Source organism: Malus sylvestris, chromosome 5, assembly GCF_916048215.2.
Source record: "Malus sylvestris chromosome 5, drMalSylv7.2, whole genome shotgun sequence".
NCBI classification, from domain to species: Eukaryota; Viridiplantae; Streptophyta; class Magnoliopsida; order Rosales; family Rosaceae; genus Malus; species Malus sylvestris.
This window is the reverse complement of record NC_062264.1, coordinates 12,277,539-12,288,714: the sequence shown is the minus strand read 5'-3', so window position 1 is coordinate 12,288,714 and position 11,176 is coordinate 12,277,539. Positions and strand designations below refer to the sequence as shown.

The 11,176-nt window shown below is 33.7% G+C and overlaps 1 protein-coding gene across 1 annotated transcript; it reads right to left on the bottom strand.

Moving 5' to 3' along the window:
• On the bottom strand, window positions 1–1,117 carry LOC126624801 (NAD(P)H-quinone oxidoreductase subunit H, chloroplastic-like). Its single transcript, XM_050293912.1, has one exon. It carries the CDS (start codon window positions 673–675, stop codon window positions 16–18), a length of 660 nt encoding a protein of 219 aa, XP_050149869.1. The 5' UTR covers window positions 676–1,117; the 3' UTR covers window positions 1–15.
• Window positions 1,118–11,176: the final 10,059 nt, after the last annotated feature.

Below are 11,176 nucleotides of genomic sequence, written 5' to 3'. Positions count from 1 at the left end.
CGCAACAAGGAATCTCTAATCCTCGATAAGAGAGGAAGAATACTCTAAGATATGATTCGGGAATCTTCGGAGGCAAGAGTTGCTGAATATCAAATATTCAAGTTTTTGATATTCAGCAACTCTTGTTAAAAAATAATCGCAGAAATCCAAACATTTATCTATCCAGCCATGAGGTAGATCGGCCGCTACTCCTCCGATACGAAAATAATTATGCATCATTCTCATACCGGTGGCAGCTTCGAATAGATCATATACTAATTCTCTTTCTCTGAAAATATAGAAAAAGGGAGTTTGTGCACCAATATCCGCCATAAAAGGACCGAGCCATAACAGATGAGAAGCTATACGACTCAACTCCAACATAATTATTCTGATATAGCTGGCTCTTTTAGGTACTTGAATATTTCCCAACTGTTCCGGTCCGTTTACAGTTATTGCTTCTGTGAACATAGTAGCTAAATAATCCCACCGTGTTACATAAGGCAAATATTGTATAATTGTTCGATTTTCCGCAATTTTTTCCATTCCTCGGTGTAAATAACCCAATATTGGTTCACAGTCAATAACATCTTCACCATCTAGAGTAATGATGAGTCGAAGAACACCATGCATTGATGGGTGGTGGGGGCCCATATTGACTATCATGAGGTCTTTTCTTGTAGCCGGTATATTCATAGGTTTTTCCTCGATTCATTCTTTCATGAATTGCTGAAAACGAAAAAAAAGTTCATTAAAATTCAAGATCTAATAAATCAAATAATTCAAAATGCCTTTATAAAAATAAAATTAACGAGTTTTTGACTCCCGAATATCCAACCGATTAATTAATTCTTTATAACATATTCTATTTTTCTTTGACAAATAAGACAGTAATCGTTGGCGTTTTCCCAGAATTTTACGTAAACCTCTCTGAGATAAATAGTCTTTTTTGTGTAATTGTAAATGTGAAGTAAGTCTTCGTATCCTATTGGTGAAACTAACTATTTGAAATTCAACAGATCCTCTGTTTTCGTCTTTTTCTTCTTGTGAAATAACTGAGATGAATGAATTTTTTACCATAAACTGAAATCTTCTCTCCCCCCCTCTTTTTATTTTAAGATATTTTTTATTGATAGATATCTTTATTGATCAGTAATAATAATGCCCGTAATTTTTATTTGGTATATACAATAATTTGAATTTCGTTATTAATTTCTAATTTTTTTAATTTAATAAAACTTACTCAATCCTATTTTCATTTTAAAATTGGATTTGAAAGGGGATACAAAAGTATGGTTGGTTTCTTCACTCACAAAAGATAAAAGTTTAGACCTAAAATAAGAAAATTTTGTTCATTCTAGATCTAATTGATATGTCATTGAATTAGTATCATGTATCAGAATGGAATGTAAGACAATGTATGCGTGCATCTCTTTGTCGTCATAGACCAGATATGGTATGGGAAATATAGGAAAAATGTACTATTAATGAATTTTCAATCGCGGATACATATGTATCCTTACCATACTGAAACAACTGCCATTATTGGTATTAAACCAATAACGATTCATACAAGCTAAATCTTCTAATCGATAATTGGGCCAAAGAAATAGCTTTAATTTTATAAGTTTTTTTTTATATTTTTTGCTTTTATCCACAACTTGACTATTTACCTCATTCCCATTACAAAAAGATGCCTTTCTATGTCTATTCTTAGAATTTAAACAAATTAGAATTCGCAATTCTCTACGACGTCTAGGCGATAAAATATTTTCAGGAACAAACAAATCATAATTTTTTTTATATCTATTTCCAGTCATCTTTTGATGTTTTGTAATGACTTCATCAGAATTCTTATCAACATGTTTTTTTTCTCGGTATCTTTGATTTATTTGATGTTTACTTTTATGAACTAATGAAATACCGAGGGTTTGATACATAATAAATTTTCCATCATTTTTTATAGCTAGACGAATTGGTTCAATAATCAAAAATCCCCTTTTAATAAATTCTGTAAGAGTTACATCTTTCTGAATCGTCAAAATATCCAGACTCATTTCGCCCCTTTGAATAGAGGATATAGTAATTTCTCTTGGATTTATCAGTCTAAGCAGGAGACAATATACGTTGATGTTATTGATTATTTTTTTATTTAAAGAATCATCCCATCTCAATTGAAAATACAAATACCTTTTTAGGAAGAAATCAAACTCCGCTTTTGTATTGATCTTGTATTGCTTTTTATTTCTATGTTTTTTCATGTCCGATCCCGTATAATCTTCTTCAACATCTTTTTCTTGGTTTGAAAGAGCTGATTTAAGATCTGCTTGGCCCGTGGATTCTTTTTCTCCTTGATTTCGGTTTTCTAATTCAAGAGATTTTTTTTCATTCGACGATATTGATATAAAAGGATCTCTTTTTTTATTTCCAGTGATGCTTTTGTTTTCACTAGCATTTTTTTTTATATTAGAATTAAAAAGTAGTAATTTAATTGGTATAACCCACGGTTTCATTTTATACGTATTATAAAGTCTCACAAATTCTGGCAAGAACCAAAGTTCCAGATTTGATATGGGACGACTTAGTATTTCTTCATTCATTCCCATCCAATCCAAAAGGGGTTTTTGATTGGATAGGTTGATTTTTTGATCTTGCTGAAGTGTGAGATAAAAAAGACCCTTATTATTGATTTTATCAATTATTTGATACTTATTAACCCTAGCTATGATTCGGGAATCTTCGGCCGAAGTATCGAGCGTAATAAAGGAATGCGTTCCTAAACGACTCAATTGGATCATATAAGAAGGAATAATCACATTAGGGGTTTGACATGATATATCCATACCCTAATGATGTGATTGAGAGTATTGTATTAGAGAATGATTGAATTACATTGTAATTCCAACTGACTAGGTTCTTTGAATAAACTTCTACATTAGCTTGGGTAGCTATGACATATGGTTAGATGTCACTCATAGCTTGTGAGTTCTTCTAGATGATTAGATGTAGTCGTCAAAGAAGAAAGGTGAATTAAAATGAGGTTTTAATTCACTAAGTGATTGAATTAAATATAAGCAATTGGATTAATGCCAATCACCTCACTGCCTTGCTAATTAGAACCTAAAAGATTGTTCACCACAACACTATTGTAGTGAGTAACTAATGGATGATGGAAACAATTAATTGGATTAATTATGTGTTGTGATTAATTTAGAAAAGTCTAAAGAAATCATAAAAGCGATAAAGATCGTTTTGGGCTTAAAGAAACGTTGGGGTTTAATTAGGCCCATTGGGCCTAAACCCATTGGGCCTAAACCCATTGGGCTTTTATTCAAGCATTGGATGACTTGAAATAACAAAAGCCCAAAGCCCAAAAACAACACAAAGGGGCCGGCCACTTTAGGTGAGGAAAGGTGAGATATTTAGTCAAGTTGTTGACTAGGTTTCTTTTGTCTATATAAGCAACTTTATAGAGATAAAGTTCATGAGGGTTTTTGTGAGTTTTGAACAACAAAAGAGGCAAAAGAAAATAGCCATCTTGAACCACAAAGGCCGGCCACCAAAGGGGGTTTTTACTAACCTCTCTTACACCCTTTTGGTTATTCCTTCATCCTTCTCACTACACTAGTGGGTGAGGATCTTTAGAGGTTTCCTACTTTGGGAACTTGAAGAGAACCTAGGAGCACTCATAGTAACAAAGTGGAGGAGGCAAGGAGGGAAGCTAGGCTCAAGGATTTCAAGGAGCAAAGGCCTTGGAGGTGGTCCATCCTTGGTCTTAAGTCTAGATCAAGAGGTATAAGACTAACCTTCACTTTGTTCTTGATTCTAAAATTGTTTTGATGCATTATATATAAACCTATGAACCTTGAAGGGGATTTTCATGACTATAGCTTTGATAATATGTTATAAATGCTTCCGCTGCTTTCGTATATTAAATTTGATTTGTATATGCATGATAGTCATTATGAAATCCCATTCTAGAATCTCATAATTTTCCCTTCAAGTGGTATCAGAGCCAATGGTTTATGTATAATGTGTCCTTTTGGATTTTATGCATATGGGTATTAATGTTATGTATGACATATTATTGTTTCATTCAAAGTATGTTTATCTTTTGTTTTTCAATAGTTGAAAAATGTTAGTCAAAAGTTGAGAAAGATATGTTTGCAAAAGTGTTTTGTATACATGAATGAAAAATGAGTTTAGAACTAGTTAGACATATTATTTCTTCATTTAAAAGTATGTTTGTCTTTTGTTTTTCAATGGTTGAAAAATGTAAATCAAGAGTTGAAAAAGATATGCATGTAAAAGTTGTTTTGTATGCATGAATGAAGAATAAGTCATGAACAAAATTTGGGGTTTTGTTCAAAAGGGTAGGCACGGTTTTGGGGGTGGTTTTGGGTTGTGTTTGTGTTTTATTGTAAACCACTCACACATCCTATTAAAGCTTAAAAGAAGTGTTCTTGTCACTTTTGTTTTTTGGGTTTGAAAAATCACCAAGAATGTATAAATCTTGATATTATGTTCATGGTTTTGTTCTTGGTGTTCATGGTTTGGTTCTGGGTGAAAATAGTTTTAATTGGTTTTCATGCATGGTTTTATGGTTTTGGATGATGTTCTTACCATCCATAACCATATTAAAAACTTATAAAACCCTAGACTTGACTAGGAGGATTTCCATCACCCATCTCACCTAAGTTTTAATTGCAAAACCAAGTGACAAGCAAAATTTAATTTTTCTTACATAATGTGGCTTTTAATGCATGTTGTGTAAGATTGTGTAAGAGAACTCCCATCCCCTTAATGTGGCCGGCCTCCCTAGTGGATTTATCCACTTGTGGGGCTATTTTGTAATCTTTAAAAAGTTGATATTTACTTTGAAATATTTACGGTTTTACCCCTAACTTTTCATATTTACATTTAGGCCCCTACTAACTAGAAAGTTAAAATATTTGATTTTAATTTTGTTAGTTGTTTAAACTCATAATTATATTATGCCCATATGCACTAAATCTAGATGTTTATGTTGCATTCCATTATGATTATTTAAATGTGTTTAAGTAGTTATAAAATGGATGACTTTGGACTTATGCCTTAAACAATAATTGAGCTATATGATAAGGCGTTAAAATCAAATTGTTTGAACCTTGGGAATGTGTTTTTAATTACTGTTTAATTGGACCTTGTCACGTTTGACGTTAATCTTTCTCTCCCCTTTTAGTATATGTAATTCATAGGAATTTGTACAAATCGGTTTGTAATTCTTATTACTTCTTAATCTCTATTCGTTAGTGGATTCCCTCTAGTGCTAGACTAGAGTTTCTTTAACTATTGGTAAGGAGACATAACTAAAAGAGGGTTTTGACATGAGATTAAAGATTAAAAGGGTCCAATGCCCAAATTAGCTATGAATGATTGTCTTTCATTTCTAATGGCTCAATTAAAATGGTTTTAATTGGATTGATAAGCACGTAATTAAATTGACACAACCTCCCCGAGTTTATATTCAACAATGATGGCTCGTTGTTGCAATAACCTAATAAGTCCATAGTCATCCAAGAGCCTAAGATAACTATAAAGTCCAATTTCAAAGGAATGCAAAAACCATAGTAGTAGTAGTAGTTACTTCCAATATTTAAAAAAAAAAAAAAAAAATTTGTTTTTGATATTGATTTGTTTTTCTCAAAACAAATAGTGGGAGTATCATACGCTACTAGACTATAATGAATACAATTAGTAGTTATATAAATATCTCCAATATTTTGAAAAATGTTTTGATATTGATTTGTTTTATGAAAACGAATAGTGGGGATATTATATGCTACTAAATTCATTAACTTTGGACTAGTAGTTATAATAGGACAATTTATTTGATTGTGATTAAATAAATAAAATTGATGAGACCTTAAAATCCCTCAACCAAACAATATTAAGTTGTAAGCGTAAAAGTGCTTAGAACACTTTTTCGTGGCCTTCCACCGTGGTAGGCTCCAAGCGTTTATGACTTGTACACCGCCTTCACCCTATCATGGGGAAGTGACAAAGTGCATGCTTATATTCAGGAGGAGTTTATTTAAAACATTTGATGAGGTTAAGGTAGGCAACGAGTATGGCCAACATCGTATCATCGTGAGGTCATGCTTGAACCCCTAGCTAAACCGGCATGGTGGGAAAGAACTTAACTAAGAAACATAATGCCAACATCGTATCATCGTGAGGTATTATTTTCTAGAGGCCAAAAAGATGGGTAATCACAAGAGGTTGTTGTGAATGGGTACTTGTACCCTCTCATTATTATTGTTGCTAGCCGACATCGTATCATCGTGAGGTGGGCTTGGTAATAGTGAGCCTCCCATAACCCGCTAGGAGCTTTCTTTGAAATCTCCCGGATTCCATTATGGGGGATATGGAATTTGCCAAAAATGGTGGGTGGTGTCATTCGGTTTAAAGACCCAAATCGTTTGACTTAAACAACAATCAATCTAATTATTTTATTTGTTTATGTATATAGATATGGTTGGAAGCACACTCGCGAAAATACTCGACAAACATTGCCTAGAGGGGCACAATTTCCCATCATGGTATCGTAATGTCAAGATTCTCCTAACCTTGGAGAAAATTGTTTACGTACTAGACAAGGCTCCACCTCACATACCTCTTGGCCCTGACGCCACTGAGGATGAACGTGCTAAGTATGACAAGCACGTTGAGGATGATATACAAGCCAAGTGCTATTTGTTGGCTTCCATGAATGAGGAGCTACAGAGACAGCACGAGGGCATGGACAGTGCATTTTCCATAATACTCCATCTTACGGAGTTATATGGCGAAGGGACGCGCAACCGTCGCTTTAGCACTGTTTGTGAACTTGTAAAGACCAAGATGGTCAAGGGGGCTTCAGTACACCAACATGTACTGAAGATGATAGGATTCATTGAACAATTGGAGAACCTTGGTACTCCACTTGACGGGGAATTGGCCCAGGACTTCGTATTGGCTTCTCTTTCTGATTCATTTGCGCAGTTCGTAATGAACTACAATATGAATAAGATGGATAGTACTCTCTCCGAGTTACTAAACATGTTAGTAACCGCCGAGAAGACTATGAAGAAAGAGAACGTTGTAGGGACTGCTGCAGTAGCCTACAATAAGCCATCCTCTTCCAAGGCCAAGCCGCAAGGCAAAGGCAAAGGGAAGGAGAAGAAGTCCCCCACTCCTAAGCCGAAAGGAGGAGTGAGGAAAAAGAAGGCAATGGAGCCCAAAGGGACTTGCCACCACTGTGGAAAGGAGGGGCATTGGAAGAGGAATTGCAGGTTATACCTTGCAACTCTTAAGGACAAGCCACAAGGTATGGTTTGTGTTCTTATCTTCAATTCTAATTGTTAGATCTTCTAAATATTTATATTTGATATAAAGGGCTAATCACTTGTATAATTGTATATAGGTGGAGGAGCCAAGTAGAAGAAGAACAAGCAAGAAAATGTGGTGAAGGGTTCGGCCACTATGTTTTTTGCTAACTACTTAGGAAGTTTTGTTAGGCATTTAAAGATTGTCTTTAAACTTTCTTATTTTGTTAAGAACTAATTATATGGCTTCATTTGATGGAAGGCCACTATTAGTGCCTAAATGTATAAAGGCATTTATATTAGTCTCTAAATGTATAGAGCTAATACCTTTTGTATTAAACATTATGAATGTTTGAACTATCATATTAATGTAATGTGAAGTATGCCCTTTTAATATACTATTTCCTTAAAGTAGTGTTATGAATTGAAAATTGTCTTGTTGTATCCTAGATGAGATACAAGAGTTATATCACTTAATTGTAATGTGATAAACCAAACTTTAGATTTATCAATTATGGATAGATCTCACATGTAGGACATAAAAGGATACAATGAATCTTTAGATTTGGTTCCATTTGTCTACTTATGAGTTCTATATGAATTGACAAAAGTCTAGAGAATCCTTTCTTGAAGAAAAGGAAGATCACATTACAATGATATAAGTAATAAGAAAAACGTTTCTTATATGGTTATCACTTGAAACACAATGATCAAGATCACTCTTGATTCAATTAGTAGTTTTGAACAATTAATTGGGCATTCTTAAAATTGTTTTAAAATGTCAATGGTGTTAGTGATTAAACCGAGAAAGAAGTGTCTAAATCTATAAAAGGTTTAAAGACTTTAGTCACTTAAATAACAAGACATTAAACTTAGTGAAGATTGAAACAAATAAGCTTGAAATGTTTCAAAGCTACTACACAATGTCTTCTACCAATATAATCCACTTTTATACATTTTGAATGTATGAAATGATTTCTCATTAAAGTCATGAGAAATAGTGGGAGGTGTGAAAATGGATATAAACTTGAATGTGATTGGTTTATAGTTGTCTAAAGAATAATAGTACTTGACTATTATTAAGAGTTTGTAATTTTAATTGTTAAAAGGACTCAAGCTCTTCAAACGTTAAAAATCTATGTTGTGTAACATTTAAAGAATAGTCTTTGAATGTTGGTTTCGTCAACCTAGCATAAAATGGTTATATGTTGGGAGTTGTCCATCATTCTCTTTTATGAGAACATGCTAATAACAAAGCATATGGACAAGTTGATGAAACAAAAAGGGAATAAGTTTCAAAATGAGTCACAACATATGATTTAACAACAAGACAATCCAAATTCAACATCTCATGTAACGATATTGCTCTATGTAGTTTTGATAGAGAATTATATCAACCACCTAGAAGGAATGGTTGAGTATCTATATCCTTAGTAGGAGCCATGCTTCCACTAAAGACTTAGATAATTCTTATATCACTACATTAAAAGGTCTTAGTATGACTAAAACTTGTAGTATGGTGTATGACATCGTATAATTAAATGAATAGACTTGATAAAACAAGTCACATATTCAAAAGGAATTACTTTAGAAGGAATTCTTTTGTATGTGATTCATTTAAATAACTTGTGTTAACTAGGGTTGTTGATGGTCTCAAAATTGTTGAGAACATCATCAATAAGCTAATGGATCTCAATAATTCTCAATGGATCCAAGACAAGTTAGTGGGAGCAACACGCATTCAAATCAAGAAAATATAAGTGTTATTTTTGAATGAATGCTAAGTTACAACAAGGCCAGTGGGAGTGATGTCATAATTTGAGCAACAAGATATGAATAAAGTCTATTTGATAGACTTGATGAAACATAGATGTTACTCGAAAATGACAAAACATGACACGGTCAATTTTGAAGTATAGACTTGAAATTGGACTTACTGATATAGCAAGGCTATCTCAATAATGTTATATGGGAATTAAATCTCAAATGTTGAAGATTTAAGAAAGCATTTTCCTATGTGATAAGAAATCACTTTCACAACCCTTATAATGAATGTGTCATAAAATCACAAAAGGGACACATGTGTTGACTTGTGAAGTAGATATCCAAAGGTGAAGAAACCACTGAGTTAATCACTTTAAGATATTACTATATCCCAGGATCAGAACCAAAGCAACTGATAGAGTATTATTGCCTTTAAGAAAGAAATATCAGAGTGGGACTCTGGAAGCGTGCATTCACTTAGGTTGTTAACCAAAGTGAAAATAAGCCATTTTAACAAATGGAACTTCATGATGGATGAAGTACTAATCATATGAATGAATTGTTAGTATTGTACTACAATGGTCTCAAGCTTGGAGCAAAGTTTGTATAAAGTATACAAACGAAATATATGTCGATATATAGTTTTAGAAACTGCTTCAAAAAGGTGTTTTGAATGAAAGGGGTTCTTTTAGAACCCATGATTGAATCCAAACCATAAGGTCGTTAGTAGAGTACTACGACGTAATGGGGCGATAGCTCAAGCCATGGAATCAAGGTCTCATCAAAGTATTCGAACACATTAAAGAGACATCATCAAATGTCTTGGAAACATTTGATAAGTAAATCTCTTTTAATAAAAGAGATTAATACATAACCAAGTTAACCTACGAGCATAAACTCTCTCGACAAGATGTATGAGATACACTAGTGATTGACTTTAGTGCAAGTGGGAGATTGTTGGAAATATGCCCTGAAAGTCAATCTTTGGAAGAAATCTTTCAGGACAAATGAATCGATGTATGGATGATTCTTATACATCAAATGGCAAAGATACTAATTAGGACTATCTCAATAAACGAAATATGTCCTGAATAGTGAATCCATGGACAATGGATCGATTGAAGAAGTAATCTAATGATGTTAGACTACAGAGACCTTCTTCACATAAACAGATGTCCAAAAAGGTTCTTGGTCATTGGATTGTCGGAGGGATACTGACAATGCGTAGACCGGTACATACTATGTCTGCTTCAATTGGAAGGATGGAAAGTCTCATCCCATTCGTGTTGTGACACTAAGACAAGTATGTAGGTGCTCATTATGGGAATGAGTTCACTGAACACAATCGAACGGGAGTACTTGCATGGAGGTCTACTCACATGTCAAGCAAGTAACTCTAATGGTTGGAAAGATGTAAGTAATCCTTAGACCTGAGGCATCGTCGTTGTCTTGTGGTTAAGTACTTAATCTTTGATTATGTCAAAGTCTCCCCATTCGAGGGTGTCCACGGCATAATTGGGGTTAAGCCACTTAGTCATGAAGGCAAGTGTATGCGCAACAAGGAATCTCTAATCCTCGATAAGAGAGGAAGAATACTCTAAGATATGATTCGGGAATCTTCGGCCGAAGTATCGAGCGTAATAAAGGAAAGCGTTCCTAAACGACTCAATTGGATCATATAAGAAGGAATAATCACATTAGGGGTTTGACATGATATATCCATACCCTAATGATGTGATTGAGAGTATTGTATTAGAGAAGGATTGAATTACATTGTAATTCCAACTGACTAGGTTCTTTGAATAAACTTCTACATTAGCTTGGGTAGCTATGACATATGGTTAGATGTCACTCATAGCTTGTGAGTTCTTCTAGATGATTAGATGTAGTCGTCAAAGAAGAAAGGTGAATTAAAATGAGGTTTTAATTCACTAAGTGATTGAATTAAATATAAGCAATTGGATTAATGCCAATCACCTCACTGCCTTGCTAATTAGAACCTAAAAGATTGTTCACCACAACACTATTGTAGTGAGTAACTAATGGATGATGGAAACAATTAATTGGATTAATTATGTGTTGTGATT

Excerpts from the sequence above, each read along its gene's own strand:
- LOC126624801 (XM_050293912.1), bottom strand. The coding sequence starts at position 675 with ATGAATATACCGGCTACAAGAAAAGACCTCATGATAGTCAATATGGGC.